This window comes from Ascidiella aspersa, chromosome 4 (assembly GCF_963924565.1).
Source record: "Ascidiella aspersa chromosome 4, kaAscAspe10.2, whole genome shotgun sequence".
Lineage (NCBI taxonomy): Eukaryota > Metazoa > Chordata > Ascidiacea > Phlebobranchia > Ascidiidae > Ascidiella > Ascidiella aspersa.
In genome coordinates, this window is record NC_139450.1 from 11709454 (window position 1) to 11728437 (window position 18984).

At 33.8% G+C, this 18984-nt stretch overlaps 1 protein-coding gene, 1 long non-coding RNA gene and 1 pseudogene across 2 annotated transcripts; 1 reads left to right on the plus strand and 2 right to left on the minus strand.

Annotated features, from left to right (window-relative positions):
* Positions 1 to 2878: 2878 nt before the first annotated feature.
* On the minus strand, positions 2879 to 16697 carry LOC146147864 (uncharacterized). The gene is made up of 3 exons (XR_014494812.1): positions 16594 to 16697; positions 15540 to 15593; positions 2879 to 4421 (listed from the first exon to the last, which is right to left on the minus strand). It is a non-coding gene; the product is annotated as an uncharacterized LOC146147864 (long non-coding RNA).
* LOC146147865 (uncharacterized) lies at positions 5051 to 15312 on the plus strand. Its single transcript, XM_083386753.1, has 10 exons — positions 5051 to 5189; positions 5485 to 6522; positions 6607 to 6693; positions 6761 to 6946; positions 7118 to 7538; positions 8264 to 8667; positions 13288 to 13455; positions 14264 to 14350; positions 14431 to 14613; positions 14695 to 15312. Exons 1-10 carry the CDS (start codon positions 5088 to 5090, stop codon positions 15310 to 15312), a joined length of 3294 nt encoding a protein of 1097 aa, XP_083242879.1. The 5' UTR covers positions 5051 to 5087.
* LOC146147866 (uncharacterized) lies at positions 16696 to 18580 on the minus strand (annotated as a pseudogene).
* Between the last annotated feature and the right edge of the window lie 404 nt (positions 18581 to 18984).

Here is an 18984-nt window from a genome sequence, read left to right on the forward strand (position 1 = left end):
AGGTTTCCATTGTATTGCACGGTTGTGGACGACTGAACTTGACAAACAACAGATCGAGATGTAGGCTACAGCAGTTCCTGTTGAACTTCGAAACACCAACGGAAGATTTTTCAACTTGCTGTTACATGTGCCAAATTTAACTCGTGATTTTGTTTTGTCATGTTCATGTTGTTCACAATTTTAAGCACAAATCTTTTATGGCTGCGATAAATAATATGTAGGGGGTAGCCTTATTATTTGTTGTCATTTAATGACGTGGCCCAATCGCAGACCTGTCATCATTAACATTGCTCGTAAAGTACCGGTAACACGAAGATGTTATTTGCATTCCGTTAACACGCCTCTGCTAAACGATGGCCAGGCGATGTGTACAAAAACTTAACGAAAGGATCTTAACTTATTTAACTGAACTGGAACTGACCTGGACAACCCACCCAACTAAAATAATGTAACGGACAAAAATTATTAAGCTGGACCGTTAGTATTGGATCCTGGACTCTTTCACTACCAGTTTAGTCCTGCACTACCTCCATAGTCTAAAGAAGGATCGAGTTATTTCATTATTATTTAACACTCGATTTCACGTTCGTAACAGCAATTCGAGTCTTAACACTTTGTCTTCGAGCCAAATACCGAGACTTTTTTAATTATTTTAATACGTTTACAAGGCGCACTCGGGTAGGTTAATTAGATATTAAAATTATTAGACTATAATGTTATATTTGCCTGATTTTTGAGTGGCTGAACAAAATGAAACAATCCGTGTGCTCTTCGTCACTATTGCATATTACGTTATTTTCGGGTGGGTTTAATTAAGAGGTGGTTGTAGACCGCTATCCGGATAGCGGTTAAATGGATACCCGAGGGTTGTTGCAGGGTTGCGGAGTCGAAGTCGGACTCTGAACTCGAGGAGTCGGTTTGTTTTGCTGGAGTCGTCCTCGGGACTCGAGTAAGACCACGTAAAACTACAGTAAGACCACGAAAAACTGTCCCGAGTCCGACATGCGCATGCGCAGTACCAAATTGTAAAACTGGTGTGGCCGCCAACTGAAGGGAATGGGTATGGGAATAGCATATGGTGTAATATTTTCCAATCATGTACTGTATTGTCAGTGGATGAATTATACGATACCCCTAAAAGTGGATTGCTGAATATACACGATATTTTAGTTGCGTAAATTGGCGGAATAGCCTACAAGCTGTAGAGTCAGGGCAGGCCCCGGGACTCGACAAAATCGCACATTCGGGTTAATTTTTTTGCTAACCGATTCCGCAGCCCTGTTTTTTTGCTATCTGATATCCGCATATAGCGTAATGTTACCGGTTGACCGGGTAGCATAGGTAACGTTTTGGTTTGTTTCTACACCTTTTTAGTTCTGTTTCAGCCCCTTTTCGCCAAAGTTCCTATAGGTGAATGTTTGCCCCAAAAGCCGCCCGGGGTGGCGGCAACTATAATGGTTTATATAAAGTAACTTAAGTTGAGAATTAACGCTTATTGTCAAATAAAGGAGACCTATAGGTCTACTTATACTTCCCAGGAAAATGATGTTACTTATGACTGAACTATTGCTAAGTAGCTTATATCTGATTCAAACATTTATATCTTTTCTTGAACGATGCACTTCATGGCACTACACGTTCGGTAACAATAAATTTCAGAGCATTTGATGTGATTTTTGCGTTTACATCGTCCATTTTGAAACAGTAAAGGCGCTGGTCGTCCCTTGACTGTTAAGCCGCTGATTGTGTTTGAAACGGGTTGACTTAATGGTCTCCCACAATAATTAAGATTATCAACTTATATTCTTATAAGGATAAGGTCTGTGTGAAAGCTACATTGCATCGACTGGCGCGGTACAGATTATTATCGCTATTTATATCTGCGTGACTGTAATAAATCAAATCCAATTCTTTGTCTTGTAAGTTTTTCGTACAATGCAAATAAGTATGTAACAAAAAGCAATGTTGTGTACTGCCAAACTGCATCCAACGTAAAAATAATCACGTTTGAAAATTTCCTAATGCATATTAAGTTGTAACATGTCAGTTTAAATTTGATAGCCTCATCAAAATTTGTTTGCCTCGTGGACAGCCCATGACTATAATAAATAAATGTGGCAAATCACATGCAAACTAAAAGTGATGTTACGGATTGGTCAGAGGGCAAAATGATGTGAAAATATATTTTCAAATGGCATAACAGTTTTACATAGCCTAAGCCGAAACGTTGCACTACGTAGACCTAACGCTACACATTCAGCAGGTATAAGCTATCAATTTCAAAACATGTGGTGGGTGTTTTTTTTATTTCGGTTTGATCAGAGAACATGTAACTTATATTGTAAAATAGAAAATGCGATAATAAAAACGAAAAAAATATTTTGCAATTAACGTACTAAATTTGTTAAAAGACAGCAACATGCCCTCGTCTCCAGCTATATCCAGCCTTGTGAACACCTTAGTTAGTTTAAACTTTATTTTGCATCAGCCTGACCAAAATTATGTTGAAGGTAATTCAAATGGTTTGTAGAGAAGTAGGCTACCATTTTCCATCACGACATCCAACTAATTTATAGTGTAATTGGATAAACGGTATTAGGAGTGCATTTCTAGGACGGTACTGTAACTAAGCTAGCCGATTTTATTTAGAGCATAGCACAGCATAAAACGCATCATGGTAATCATGATAGATAAAAATCATCGTCTGAATGTAAAATAAATTTCTTGTTGTAAAAATGTAACATAATTTTTTTTCTTAGAACGATGAAAATTTTCTTACTGGAACTCTAAAAATTTTTAGAGACTACGTCACAAAGTCACGTATAACTGGACGTCAAAACCGAATAACCTTAGGTTGTCATTCGAAGTAAAACACGTTCAAGGAGATGGCGGGACGGCCTGGTATAAAGCGACAATGCCTATTGGAAAAAAATAATAGTTTTTACAGGTGATGGGTATCTGCAAAAATTTCATGTAACGCTGTTCCGACAGCAATTTTTTTTTACAGAAACGGCATTCTGAGACATTGCGGCTTGAGCCTAACTGCTAACAACTTTTGTATGCTCATCGTGTCGTGTTCTTGGCGATATGGCTTTCATTTGCCTTGCTGCTATTACATTGCACTTGTGGGAATTCGTGCATTTCAATAATTGTTTTTAAATTAAAACCCGCTTAAATTATATGCGACACCCCGTCATACGAAAGCGAATCACTCGCAATGACGTCTACATTTCGATATTCGTTGAACCAGGCTGTGATATCGCGTGACGCGTGATTAGCCAAAACGACTTACAATTGTATTCGAATTGGGTTTCGCGAATCACACTATAAATACGACTTAACACACGCACAGGCCACCAATTGTATAAAAACCAAGGTTTAAAATGGATATAGCTCCAGCGGTATGGTGTGACAACGTAATGTTATCACTTCAGGTCCTAAAAACAGAAATATTTTTATTTGCGGTCATATACGATAAGCGTTTTAGTGTAAAACACTTTGGTGTGCAATTGATGACGCGTCGACAAAAGCATTTTTTTTTCAGGGAAACTTTATCAGGCAATAACGAATTTCAATCACGAACGCTTGCTAAAATACCGTTACTTTTTCTACGTGTTTGATATTACTACTATTGGTAAGCGTTGCACAACGGAAACATGGAGCGTTTCGAATGTACCAAGCAAATGGTTGTTTTACGACCATTCAATTGCGCTGAATGTAATGATTATTACAGAGGTCTAAAAATACAACGAAATGAGTTCCCTTTACAAAAAAACAAGCTGGGTAATTTATAATAACAATTCTTATAAAGTTGTTGGCAGTCTGTGTAATTTCTGACAAACCTATGAACGAAAGGGATCGATAAACGTCAACAGTTTTATTTATTTTAACAGATAATTATCCACGAAATTAGGAGCGAACAAATCAAAACGTTTCAAAACTAAAGCGTGTTCTCAATGCGATGTGGATTGCAATTACATAATCAAAACTTCGCACTATCTCGTCATGCAATTGGCAAGAGCATCCATTTTCCACGGCCCGACCGAATATAACGGAAAGGTCAATTGAGTCTTTGGTTTGTCGTGACCAGACTTGGAGTTTCACGAAGGGCGTCGACGGCAATTAAACGGCCAACGAGCAGCAAAAAGCCGCCTGTTCCCGTTTTTCCAGCGTTAACACATCCAGCGAGCAAAAGCCCGCCTGAGACAGCTTTCGAAGAAACCAACTAAGATGACGGCATGACGTTTGGTCGGCGTTCAAAAGTCGCTAATGCGTTCGCGCCACGACTTTCTTTGCGGACGAACCCGTGCATGGGTCAGCCCACTTGTCCCTTCCGCATTTCCCTCTGGCCGAACGCAGAACTGTGGTCTTCCCACGTTGGCGGTCGTGTCGATCACGCGGCATCAGAAGACGCAGGGGACCTAAACAAAGTCACAATTAATACCGCATTTGTCGGCGCAGACCGCTGACGTTTTTAATTACGTAACACACGGGACGATGAAAAATGTCCATGCAAGGGTCAGAGCTGGTGTTGGGATGGCGTCATACGAAACGTAGCGCACTATTTCATTTCCTGTCTAGCGCATGACCTCGCGCCGCATATACGCGACGGGGTTAAATCATACACCCGCCCGCGATTAACCGCGAATCTGTAGTTTCAATCACCTGTATTGATATACAGAAGGCACGACATAAAAGAAAGCTTTTCGAATAGCCTTGTACAGAAAAAAAAAGTATTTTTAAGAAATAAATTTGTCACATGTGGTACCGCCTTCCCATACAAATTTGAGCTCTTTAAAACAACAAAACAATTGCATTACATACACTTTTGAAACAATAACAAAACATCACAATCAAATTAGTTTGATCCAACGAATATCGGATTACTGGCTACAAAGGTTAGGTCTTCAGAATTTCATAAAATGATTTGACGTATTGATTGATTGCCATCCAAGTCGTGACCAGAAATGACATTTGGGATTGTGCTACATTCTGTCCAATAAGTTGAGACGAATTTTCAGAAGGGCCATTATGCTGTTTTACATCTTGGTTGAAGCATCAAAGTTGGTTAAGTAAAATATCAAAGAATGGTAGAAAAGTATAGAGTGTTTCTTTTGATTTTTGCCTTGTCAATTTTAAGTCCAGGGTTTTCAATATGGAGCTGTCCATCAGGATGTTCATGCTTTCGAGTATGTATTTTTATATATAATTGAGTCATAAAATATAATGGAATCATATCAATAATAACATTAAATACTTATATAACTGTCTTACTTATGATGAACAACAAATACTCATATATATATATAAGCATAAACAAATTAAGCTTTTAGGTGTTTTTAAAGTTTAACGCACTATGAAACATAGAATTGATAAGCGTGGTCGTACTAAATAATCTTTATTAAAAAAACCTCTTTCTGTAAAAGGCTTTTCACAAATTATAGGTAATATATGCAGTAACAAAGATACATGCATTTGTTTCAGGGTTATCTAGTTTGTTTGTCATCACAACAAAACCCCAGGAGTCAGATGCCCGAAACAATTCCACCGAATGTCACCCACATATATCTGGACCGAAACCAAATCTCTGTGATAGAACATAGAGACTTCATGACACAGGAAAACTCAAGCCAGGATTTGCGATATCTTAGCATAATTAGCAACACAATAAAGGAGATCCAGCAAGATGCATTTCAACCGCTTACAAATTTAGAGACCTTACATTTGCAGGGAAACAAGCTGGCCAGAATTGACAGAAGCACCTTCAATGGTCTTACCAAACTTAAAGAATTAAATTTGCGGGATAATCTACTCCTAACAATTGCATGTGGAGCATTTTCAGGTATGCATGACCTGAAAACCTTAAATCTAGCCCTTAACAAACTTACTGGAATTAAAAACTGCACATTCAACGGATTAAGCAAGCTGAGTGAACTGGATCTTTCCAACAACATTGTGACACATGTGGACTCAAATGCGTTCAGAAACATGAGGGTGTTAAACTACCTAAAACTTTATAACAATCATATATCCAAAATAAAATTTACCTGGTTTACAGGCAAAAACTTAATCAGGGTACAGTTGATGGGTAACCCTTGGTTGTGCAGTTGTTCAACGATACAAGAGTACACAAACGCAAAAACATTCTTAGCCCGAAGCAGTTGTTCGAATATTGACAACATGTGTATTATATGTTATAAACCGCATGAGCTGCAGTCGCAACCAATCAATTCGGTAAACCTGACTAACTGGAAGCAGTGCAAGTCAATCTGGCGACAGTCTTCTACTGTCATGTGCAACGCTAAAAAAACTAACTGCAAACTTACTGGCAGTGAAAATGAGACCATTTGGAGAGACAATTTGCCCAGGACAGTTCAACAGCTCAACATCACCAAGAATGATTTACCAAGAATTACCAAAACCATTTTTAACAACCTTCAAGATTTGGTTCACTTGCAGCTTGTCTCCAACAATATTGTCACTATTGAAGACTATTCGTTTACAAATAACAACAAGCTTGAGGTGAAACAAACAATTAAGTAATCTATCAAATTATCAATATATTTTGGTATTCAAAAAGTTGATTTCATATATTTTTTAATAAAGGTGATGGACTTACAGGACAACAACATAACAAATATTCAAAGAAATATGTTTCATGGTCTCACTAGTTTGGTCCAATTAAGCTTGCAGGTGAGTTAAGGGTACCTAAAATGTGAATTAATATTGAAATGAACAATAATATTAATTAATATTTCAGGAGAACGCAATTAGTGGAACCTTAAAGAATCGAACATTTGAACTTCTACCATCATTATCATATTTAAACCTTGGTTCAAATCGAATACAGGAAATAAAAGACTGTGCATTTTGCAATGTCACATTATTGACAGAGTTATTACTTCAAAATAATATAATTACCTTCATACATCCAAATGCCTTTTTGGTAAGTTTAAGTTTTAAAACACCTGCATTGCAGATAAGTAGCCTATATATATATAAGAAACACAATTATAGATTTCTAAGTTTAAGACATACTATCGTTAAATTATATACTGTTAAAAAAATTGTATAATATATTTAAAAAAATATTGAGAAAATAAAATATACTTTGTAGGGCGTTAGAAAGCTTCAAACATTGAACATTGCCAACAATCAGATCACTTTCCTGGGACTTAAGCGGTTTGTAGACATGACTTTTTTAAACATCTTTAATCTCAACAACAATCCTTGGAACTGCACATGTCAGATGAAAAAGCAGCTGCAGGCGTTACTGCAAGGAATCAAGAAATCAGCTTCATGCAAAGACAATAACTTATGCATTAGATGCTTTACTCCAAAGAGTTTGCGCAATACCAATTTATTGGATCCTGAGCAAATGCTGAATTGCAATGTCACAAAGACAAGGCCAGCAATGTCAAAAAGCCCAGTGCTCTCCACAACTGCATCAAATGCCATGACATCACCACAAAATAAAACCTTGAACAATATAATGATATTTTTACTGACTTCTATTTTTTTCACGATCTTTATTGGCTGAATACTTAAACATGTACTAAGTTGTTGCAAGTAAATACAAACTAGTTTGTGGTAAAATTCCTAACAATACTCCACAAGGTTAGTTGATGTGTACATAGAGTTGGGAGATGGGGGATTTTTCATCACAAAATGTACATCTCCAGGAAGACTGATTTTTTTTATTTTTTTTTATTTAAATTGTGTTAAAATTATGTTGGATGCTAGATCATTCAAAAACGTTTGATGCTCAAATATTATGTAAATCTATGATATCACATTAATTAAGTCATTGATAAAGTGATTATGACCCCAAAATAAAGTGTGCACAACAACTAATAAATTTAGACACTGTCATACTTCCTGCCATTGTAAACTTTTTTCTTATTTCCAAGAATTTTGCAATAATTAAGTGGTTAAAATAGTAAGCGATTGTAATTTAATACTATTTACAACAATTGAATGTATTAATATGTGATACTATACATATCTCAATTATTTTTTACATTTTTAAGCTGTATAAAATGGAGGTTTCCAAGTGCCATGTTATCAGTTAAAATGGTCAGTGATAAAATTGTTGTGGCCCAGATGTAACAAAGCTTAGTTAAAGGTATAGATCAATGCAAGCTTGTTTTTAATAGACTGTTTTGGTTATATGAAATAAAGTTTTTTATTAAAAAATGTGTTGTTTTATTTTGCATATAGATAGAAGATATTTAATCTCTAAAAAATTGTTAAAAAAACACAGCATACAACTATTATAAGATGGTAGAACTGTGGTGGATGTTTCTTATTTTACCAATATTTGAAACAAGAACTGATTCTTTTGTGTTAGAAGCAAGAAAACCAGCTGATACCCAAGTGTTTAATGCTGATCACAACCCATCAATAAATATCAGAATAAAGCGCAGAGCAGGACAACTTTCCTGCAGTTTTGGACATTGCTTTGTACCTCCAAATCAAAATATTAATTTTATTCCTAAACAACAAGTACCACTTGATGTGGTCACCCTACAGCTTTCCAGAAACCAATTTGAGTACATAAACCGATCAGATTTTGCCGGTAGAGTTAATCTAACAAAACTGCAACTATCTAGAAATCTTATTAAAACAATTGAAAACTTTTCATTTGTCAGCCAAGGAAATCTTATGGTAAGAAACATTTTGCTAAAAATACAACCAGTATATATGTTGTATATTTGCAAAAAAACAATACTGCTAGTTTTAAATTAATTTCTTTTTTGCAGATTTTACAACTACAACACAACCGAATATCAAAAATCAGCCATGAGACTTTTCTTGGTTTATCAAAATTAAAGACATTGAACCTTGCTGTAAGTGTTAAAATAATGTTCCCACTACATATATTAAACTTATTTAAATTGCATAATCTCATCGTTCTTTTAATAACCATTCATTATTTTCAGAGTAACAAGATCGCATTCATAGACAGAAAAATGTTAACTCCAATGAAAAGTTTGCAAACTCTTCATCTGGAAAACAATAAATTAGAACAGCTAAAAAACTGTACATTCTGCGACTTGGTGCATTTAAAATCCCTGTTTTTAAATGCTAACAAGTTAAAAATTATTGACAAAGATACATTTCATGTAAGTACGACTTTGAATATACATAACAATGTTTGTATTATGAAATTTATTAAATTAATATAAATTTGACACAAATACTTAAAAAAACATTTTTTTCAGATAAATTAGACCAATATGTTAATAATGGAGGTTTTAACAAAACAAAGAGTATACTATAAAAAATATTTTAGGCATATTTGAGATAAACATTTTTTCAGCAAATGCTATTTTTTTGTTAAAAATTACAGGGGCTCTATGGGCTACAGCTGCTTTTCATTCAATACAACCAAATCTCACACTTTGAATTCTCTGGACTAAATTTTGCAAGTTCATCACTCAAATTAAAAACACACAATAACCCTTGGGACTGCACTTGTCAACTAAAGCAAGAGTTTGACAGTTTTATTTGGAACACATCTCTGCCTGTATCGTGCTTGACTCCAACGGCGTGTGTCATTTGTTCGAGTCCAGACATATTTGCCAGTACCCCACTTCACAAAATCTCAAAAGTGGAACTACCCCACTGCACCCAACAGATATCAACTGCTGCTGAAACAACCACAATGTTGACCATACAACCTTTACCAAATTCCAATATGTCAACTTTTACATTAATTTCAAGTACATCAAGTGCAGGTGCAACAACTTCTGGTCCAATCAACTTATCTACAACGAGTTCTAATTCAACAGATTCAAGTTTACCAAATTCTGGTACAACAACTTCTGTTCCCACAAACTTTATTATCACAACAAATTCTAGTTCAACAGAGTCTAGTTTACCAAATTCTGGTGCAACAACTTCTGTGCAAACAAGTTCAGTTATGACTATATTTTCTTCAATAAAAACAATGAAAACAGAAAGTTCCACTGATAAAAATGCCAGTCCCACTACTACAACTTCAAGCAATGCAAGTACAATGCAATCAACCAATGCAACTTCTCTTCTGGGTCAAAGCACAAACACAACTATTGTTTTTACCACAACTCCTACTTTCGGTGACAAAACTTCTTCAAAAGATGCAAGAGGAGAACCAGAAAAAGGGAACAAAGATAGTTCAGAGTTTACTGTGCCAAATAAAGAGCATTCAGTTCAAATTAAAATTGTGATAACAGTACTCATTAGTTCTTTGATTGTTATTGTAATTTGTATCATGGCAATGGTTTATGTCCACCGAAGGCACACACATAATCATTTCTAAGTTTGGATAATATATTATTTTGCAAAAAAATCCAACTAAATTGAATTTTACAATTTTAAACTACATTTGTTCTTTTATTGTACAATTTTTCTTAAAAATAAATATAACTAAGCCAATGTTATTTGTTTTGCATTCATCTTTTAAATTTCAAAACAAAACAAATATTGAGTACAAAATTTAACGGCAAAAGAGTGGTGAACATTAAATTTTATTATCCTATTTAGAAATGTACCTTATAAATAATTATACTTAAGGCGATTAGTTTTTGTGACTTTGCATAAAAAGTCACAATTATGTCAAAATTCACATGTTAGGTTAAAATTTGTCTTTTTTTTTCTATTGTAGTTTTACTTTTTTATTTTCTATTGTTTTATTTCTTTTTGGCTGTTAAAATTATGTTGACTATGTTGGCTGCTAGATCACATTCAAAAACGTTTGATGTTTAAATATTATGTAAATCTATGATATGTTGGGCCATTATTTTTTAAACATGTCAAAAAATTTAAAATTTTGTCAAAATTTACTTGTAGGTCAATGTTATTACAAATCAAAATTGCTTAAAAATTTAAAAATTAAGTAGATTTTTTGAAATTGTCATTTAATTCAAGTTTTATCATAAAACTTTATTTTTAAATGTTATTTCGCAATATTTTAAGTGTATTATATCTTTATTAGAGCAATATTACGGTATGCGCGAGCCACTAAAATAAACCACCCAGGCCTAGTTTATCGCATTAGGTTAAGCTCCTCGTTTTTGCTTTAAATAGTTGTGTATTTCTTGTTTGGAGAAATATATTGAACAGTATTTGCTGTTTGTTTTCACTTGTTGTTTGCAATTATCCCATTTCCTATTTCCATAATATGCTAGGTTTTTGTAAATTTTCTGCAATTATCACCTTGCATTTAAACTGAATACACAACATTTTTTAAAAAATAACCAGCATTATTTTTCTTTGGCATTTTTTTAGTTGTTTATTTTTTTAAAATGACAAAAATATCAACCAAGCATTTTCATGAGTTTGCATAAACCTGAAAAAATAACTGATTGGTGTGTGACCGCTAGTAAGTAAAACAACATCAAAAATGTGTGGTTGACTAAAGACACTAATGCTGTACTTTAAACAGCAATATGTAGTTTTTATTCAATGGATTTCTAATAGGTCAAAATTGCTCATGTTTAATGTGGAAAAATAACCGCCGTAATGATATTACATCAATAAAGTCAATGCAAAAATGACAAAGACTCCAAAATAATGTGTAATATAACAATTAATAAATTTAGATACTGTCATACCTCCGGCGATTGTAAACTAGTTTCTTATTTCCAAGAATTGTGGAATTGAGTAGTTAAAACAGTTGGCGGTTGTAATTTAATACCATTTATAACAATTAATTGTGTTATTATATAATTATGTGATATAATACATATCTTCATTTTTTGAAGCTGTATAAATTGGAAATTAAGTGCCATGTTATCAGTCAAAATCAAAATGCTCAGTGATAGAATTGCTATGTGGCCTAGGTGTGATAAAACTTAGTTACACTGTTATAGAATTCAAAACCTAATATTCTAGAATAGGTTAATGGTACTGATTTTTTGGAAAGCTTTATTTAATATAGCATTAGTCATCAGTAAATATCTAAGTATTAAATAATAAGTAACCAAATAGAGATAAATTTAAAAAAATGTTTAAATCCTTAAAAAATCGGAGTAAACATATTGATACCCATTATCAACCCCTACGAGGTTAGCTGATATCTACTTCCCAAACATCGGTTTATATGTCATTTACGCCAGAAGAGATTTTATTGATATATTGCCTGGTGGAGCTAACTCTATTTTTAAACATATTGATAGTTAAACAAATCAAAATGAATACCCATATGTCCTGCATAGCTTAAAAGAAGAAATATAGAAGGATTTAATGGTATACCAACACCCAAAACGTTTATATGTCGGGCAGTAGATATTCCTTGACGGAAATCAAAAAACTAAATTCAAGAAGTATATTTGATAAGTATATATAATGAGATACCCAAATGACCCCATATAAAGCTAAAAAAATACACAAAAAGGGTGCACCTTGTTGTTCATTCTGAACATATAAGTTTCATTAAATAACATGAATATTTCAACAGCTTTTACAAATTTAGTAAAAAACAAATTATTATTTAACTGCATTTTTGCACAAGAAGATTACAATACAGAGTTGTTTAAGGTGTTATAATACAAAATGGCCTTTCCTAATGTTAGTTGTTCGATTGAAATTATTGTAGCAAAATAAAACTTACTTTTCATTTGTTCAAAACACATTGAAAACCATAACTATATGGCTTACCAAAACATTGTGTTGACCCAAAAAGCACATAAAAAACTCCATTAGTCAAAAAAGTTAGTGGTACAAAGATTTTATTTTGTGGGAAATTAGAAACAGTTTAAAGCAAATTGTTGAAGAGTAACATATTTATAATAAAGTACAATATTCATTCATATACAAAACAACCCTTGGTAGTAGCAACCACTCACCTGTTCTGTGAATAATCTTTCTTGGCCAAACACTGAATCATGTTTTCTTCCTTGAAAGGTTTAACACTCTGACACAATACATTGCATCATTGATGCACACACCTCAAATTTGCAGAACATGTCATCAGTGATTTAAAAAATGACGCAGGCACATCCTAACAAACTATCGCAAATAAAAGTACAGTGTACAAGCATTGTTAAATCATTTACCAGTCAGGGAAAGCAGACTTGAAAAAAACCTAAAACAATGTTGAAAATATTATTTGCCTTCTGTATGTTTTTATTGTTGGCTCTAAGTTGCTGGGCAAGTAATTTGAAAAGAGTGGGAATTGAAGAGCATTTAATGAGAGCAAAGATGACAACTTTAAAACGAACCAAAAGAGTTGCAAGCACAGTGACATGCCTTGATACATTTTGTTTTGTCCCCGGAAATATGAACATTACATCGGTGTCAAAGATATCTATTAAAGTGGATGTTAAAAGACTGCAGCTTTCCTATAATCATTTTGTATTCGTTAGACGGGCAGACTTTCAAGGTTTTTTTAATTTGACCTCAATCTTTCTCAATAACAATAGAATAACACACATTGAAGATTTTTCATTTGAAGACCAAGGAATATTGGAGGTATGAATATAAATTAAAATCTATTTAAAGTAGGAAAACTGAACAATGCTAAAAATGTGTCCTTCAATGAAAAAGCTGCTAATTAATTTATTTAAAGAAAACAATAAAAGATAAGCATTCAATAAAATATAGACGGTATGATTAGAAATTTGTTCCTTTAGTCTTTAGTTTTAAAATAAATAATAAGAGGTAATATTTAGTTCGAATCATGACAGCCATCAATATAAAATATAATGGTAGGGTTAATGAAACATGCACACACCATGGTGGGTTATTTTCAAATTATACAAGAATCTAACAACCTTGGAAATTTATTTTGAAATGTCATGATCAGTGTTTGCAATAAGCACATTTAACAGATTAAAAAAATAGAAGTGTTAAACAGGAAATAAATTGTACGTTTGGCAACTAGTTTTATAGAATTTAGTTAGACAGGATGCGCTGTTCAATGGTAAGTAAGCAGTGATTAGGTGGTCTGCCGTGGCGCTTCGGGTGAATATACTCATGCAGATATCAACAGACTAAAAAAGGCCTCAGCGGAGTTTAATAAATAGATAAATTCAGTAGTTTAAAATAAATCAACATTACAATAAAGTTACATATCATAGTTTCCAAAATGTCCATGTGCAAATCTATCATACATTAGATTAAAAGTGTAAATTTATTTTTTTTTGAATGCAATTTCTTAGAAACCCAAGTTTTATACCTAGGTGTCTCGAAAACCACCTTTTTAAAGCAGAATTTAAAAACATAATTTTTTACCTTACATAAACATAGTTAACTTGGGAAGCATTTATTTGAATTTCAGACATTGGGACTGCATAGCAATCGACTTACTTCATTAAGCAACAAAACATTTGTAGGACTGACCAATTTGATCTCACTCAATACTGCTGTGAGTGGAAAACTGGATATTTTTTCATGTGTGGTATATTGTGATGTTTAATTATAACTGAAAAATTGTTTTTGATGTAGGTAAACCAAATAGGTGCTATAGACAGGACAATATTTGCCCAAATGCAAAAATTACAAACATTGCATCTTGAAGCCAATTTGATACGGGAACTTACCAAGTGCACATTTTGTGACTTGGTTAACCTTCAAAATTTGTACTTACAAAACAATGGAATAAAAACAATTGAAAAAGGTGTTTTCGAGGTAAATTTTGATAACTTGCCTACTTTTGATAACTTGCCTACTTCTATATTTTAAATTAATTGAAATAAATTTGGATTACAGGGTCTAACACAACTGCAAACTCTTTACATCCAAGGTAATTCAATTGCCTTTTTTGAGTTTACTGGATTAAACTCAATTAGCCCAAGTCTAAATTTTCAACTACAAACTAACAACTGGACTTGCACCTGTCAACTTAAACAAGAGTTTGACAAGTTTGTCAACAAAACTGCCTTACCTGTGTCCTGTTCAGCTCCCACTGCTTGTTTGACTTGCAACAGCCCTGATGCACTTAAAGGTGCATATCTACATGAACTTAGGGAGTCAAACTTTACAGACTGTGATCAACTTACAGCTACTACATCACAGCCACTAACCACCATTGCGGAAATGACGACAACAACTGAAATTTATACATTTGAAACAACAACACCCAAAACTAACATGACAACATCTTCTGAAACCACTAAAACAACCAGTATTTCATCTACAGTATCGAGCACAACAACAACCAAACTGGCAGAATCCAGCACTAAGGAGAGCAATCCGGAAGCCAATACTGCAACAGCAAACATTTTAATTGCTGTGTTTGTGTCTGTTGGTGTGGTGGGAATTGTGATAATTGCTGCATGGGTGTATTCTATTAAAAGGCAAGTTCTTGATTGTATTTTTGCAATTTGAATGACCTCCTCCCTTCCCAAAAAGTGAGAAACACTTTTGTACTTGTTGATTAGTTTTTACTCGCTAATGCGTTGAATAGTTCAATCACATAACAAACGATAAACACTTGTTTGAAATTTATTTAAATTTTGGAAAACTTATATTTATATTTGGATGGTTTTATGCATATGTGGTATATACATATCATCATTTGAATAATTATTTTTTGTTTTAGATAATGCACTCACCATTGTTTCCACTGTTTTCTATATATAGTTCTTCAGCTACTTTGGAACAAAGCTCTGTAACATATGAGGAAAGTAAATTCGGGAATGAGCCAGTCAATGTGTTTGACAAATAAAAAAACAAGACAGAACCCTATGCAATAAGTATGATGGCACGAAACAAGTTATGTGCATAACAGAGAAATATTTATAAAATGTGTTCACAGCTTGTGTTTTTTACATTTATTTTAGGTTTTTATGAAAACCTTTTGTTTCCTATTTATTTATAATTTAGTTTACTTTTAATAAGCACTTCATTTATGGTTTGAATTGAACACTATACCAAACAAACAGAATATATTGGAAAAAAATCAAATATAAAAGCACTAAGACCCAACAATGCTTTAAAAAACAGGACCGAATTGCTAAAGGGTTCTGTGTGCAGTATTGAATTGTACTTACTATAGACAAAAATATAAGTTTTACAACAACCTGGACAGTGGACATATTACAATTTGCACAACTGCTTGAATTGACAGTTGTTAAGAATGTTAAACATATGGGAGATTTTTTTTATTATAATGTACACAATACACATGTTAGCAAATTGTTTGGACGATTTATTGCTGTGATTGTGGGCCCTGTAGGGTAGATTAAGATTAATCCCTTCCCCAAACAAAATCGAGGCTAAATAATTTAATAAAAATATACTAGTGTTCGCTATTCTGGATTCGTTATTCTAGATTCGAAACCTATTATTCTAGAATACCTTGGGATTCTACTTTGAACATCCCTACTCCCATACTACTTTTTAGATTTAGAACAATTCAACCAAAAAAACATGAACTGTAGAAGTCTCGTAAAAAAATAAGCTTTTAAAATTGTTTGTTTATCCGACTATTTTTTGTTTATCTTTGTATTTAATAAAAAAATAAGCCAGTTGTCTTCATGTTATATTCAATTGAACAATTAGGAAATATATATATAAGAATATTGATGCAAGTTAATCAATTTGTTTCAAGTAAATAAGATAAGTTAAAGTTAAAAAAATGAATTTAACAAAGAAATCTAACTATACCATTCATACTGGAACAAATACTTCCATTCAGGGATTAGAAACAAGTTTAATATCATAGGTCAGAAAGGCAGTCATCAATTTAGATTAAAAATGATTTTACACCTGGTAAAAAGTTTCAAGAGACAAAATCAGTCTCAACGCAATAATATATTTAGCATACTACTGTAGTTTTAATTTACACAAAATAGATGGTTTATCTGGAAATTTTGCCAATATGAATACAAACATATCACAGGAAAATGAAGCTATGGGAGTCAAGGCCCCACTTTCCTCCAAAAGCTCTTAATTTGCAACCTATTTTAGATTGTTTGGTTAAAAATACATGGAGCCCAAGCTCTCTCAAGTGTAAGAGTTATTAGGACACTGTAAAAGTTTGTACCCTGTCACCAATTTTAAGCTCAATTTCAAGAGATCTTGGATCCTTGGGATGTTTGTGACAGTTAATGTTGCCAGATATTAAATCTCCTTCTTTGACATCCATTGGCTCTTTTAGGAAAAATAAAGTTTGCTTCCAGTGGGTACTTTTATTCCATGGGGCAGTACTAAATGTAACTGGGGTGGTTAAACCTTTTTTAAAATTAACATCAAAATAGCCAACAATGCCAGACACTTGGTCATCTTTATTGATTTTTAAAACAAAGTCACTTGTGTAGTTCAGGTCCTTTGCCTTAGTCGAGTAAAGGCAGAGATTAAGGACTTCAACAGAATCGGAAATAACACTTAGTGGATCAACCAACTCTACAGCCGCCTCCAATAGAGATTTGCTTTTCAGGCAGTTCATTTTGAAACCATAGACATCTTGCCAAAAGTAAACTTGACTATTGAGTAACTTTTTGTCATGTACAGCTGCCAAGTGAATAGTGCAGTTGTCAGGCAGTATAAGGCCATTGGGAGCAAGCCACTTGCCAGCAGCATATAATACAGAATCCAACATTGATTCATATAACAAAAAGTAGCCCATCCACTCAGAAATTATTATGTCCACTTGATTGCTAGGCAGATCCACCTCCTCGACAAAACCCTTAATAACAGTTATTTTGTCGGATAAATTGTTTTCTCTCACAATGTCCATTGCATGATATGCCACATCAGACATGTCCACAGCATAAACATGCTTGGCACCAGCCTTGGCAGCAAACATGGACAGAATACCAGTGCCACATCCAACATCCAAAACAACCTTATTCTTGAAAACATCGAGGTTTTGCATTATTGCACTTCTATATGCTTCAGTTCTGACTTTGTCCTGAAGCATTTCAGCATGAATGTCATGGTGCGAATAAGATCCAAAATAACCAGAGTCCTCGTAAGCTTCCTCTTCTTCTGCCTGCTTCATCCTGCATGCAGAAACGGGCCTGTAAATATCACCAGTCAAAATACAATCTTTCATAAAAGTTTTCATTTCTGACATCTTGGACAGGGTCTCTGATAGGTGAGACTGAAGCTGGGTGGTCTTTGTTGTCAAACGAGCCACTTCCTTTTTCAGAAATTTGACGTCCGATTGATCATCCATTTGACAGCTTTCCTTAGTATTGGAGTTGCAATTCATGTCATTTGTATCATGGTTGAAATCTTCATCCTCATCAATGTCAATCATAAACTGTAGTAAAGGATCATCTGGTACCACTGGTTTCAAGTATTTTTCTACATCCCAGGTTTCTTTACACCCACAAAGCTCCTCAGATGTTGGCGGCTTTTTACCGTCATAATTGGACCTGAGGTAATTTACTAATTTCACATACCCAAAAAAGTCAATTTGGAGTTCACTATGAACTACTTTCCATATATCAAAGCCATAGTTCTCACGTAAATGATGATAATAACTTTCTGCGGTTTGAAACGTTTGATCAGTAAACATGCACTTGACCATCTGGTTTTCAGCACTCATGTCAACCTCTGTGTCAGACGTATCACTCCAATCGCTGTCAGACAAATTAGTGCTTGTAGCACTATTCAGTTTAATGTCAGCCATTATTTAACAATTGTTTTAGAACCTTAATAAAGATAGCATTTTAGCTAAGCGCATAGTTTACAAACTTTATTAGTGACAAAATCTTAATAAAATACTCGGATAGGCATGCAAATGCATACGACTACGAGTAGAGTATACGACGGACGGACGAACCAGCAAAAGGACAAAAGTGGAAACATTTTAAGCTAGTCGGCTTACATTTCAAGATTCATGGTCACTATAGTAATAGTCAGTAATCCAGGAATTGTTTCGGACCATTACAACTGTAGCATTTCACTTGTTTTAGTTACACCACAGTGACAGCTATTCCAATTTCCAACATGCCTAAAATCTCTTCCAATATCCATACTTACGTGAGACTGTGATTTAATCAAAACCACCGCCATTTTATGTCGCTTTGTAAATCTAATTCGTAAGTT

Bases quoted from the DNA above. Each gene is read 5' to 3' on its own strand.
- LOC146147865 (XM_083386753.1), top strand. From the start codon at position 5,088: ATGGTAGAAAAGTATAGAGTGTTTCTTTTGATTTTTGCCTTGTCAATT. The intron at 8,668-13,287 runs GTAAGAAACATT...TCGGTGTCAAAG, and splicing joins TCAGCCAAGGAAATCTTATG to ATATCTATTAAAGTGGATGT. The intron at 13,456-14,263 runs GTATGAATATAA...TTTGAATTTCAG, and splicing joins AAGACCAAGGAATATTGGAG to ACATTGGGACTGCATAGCAA.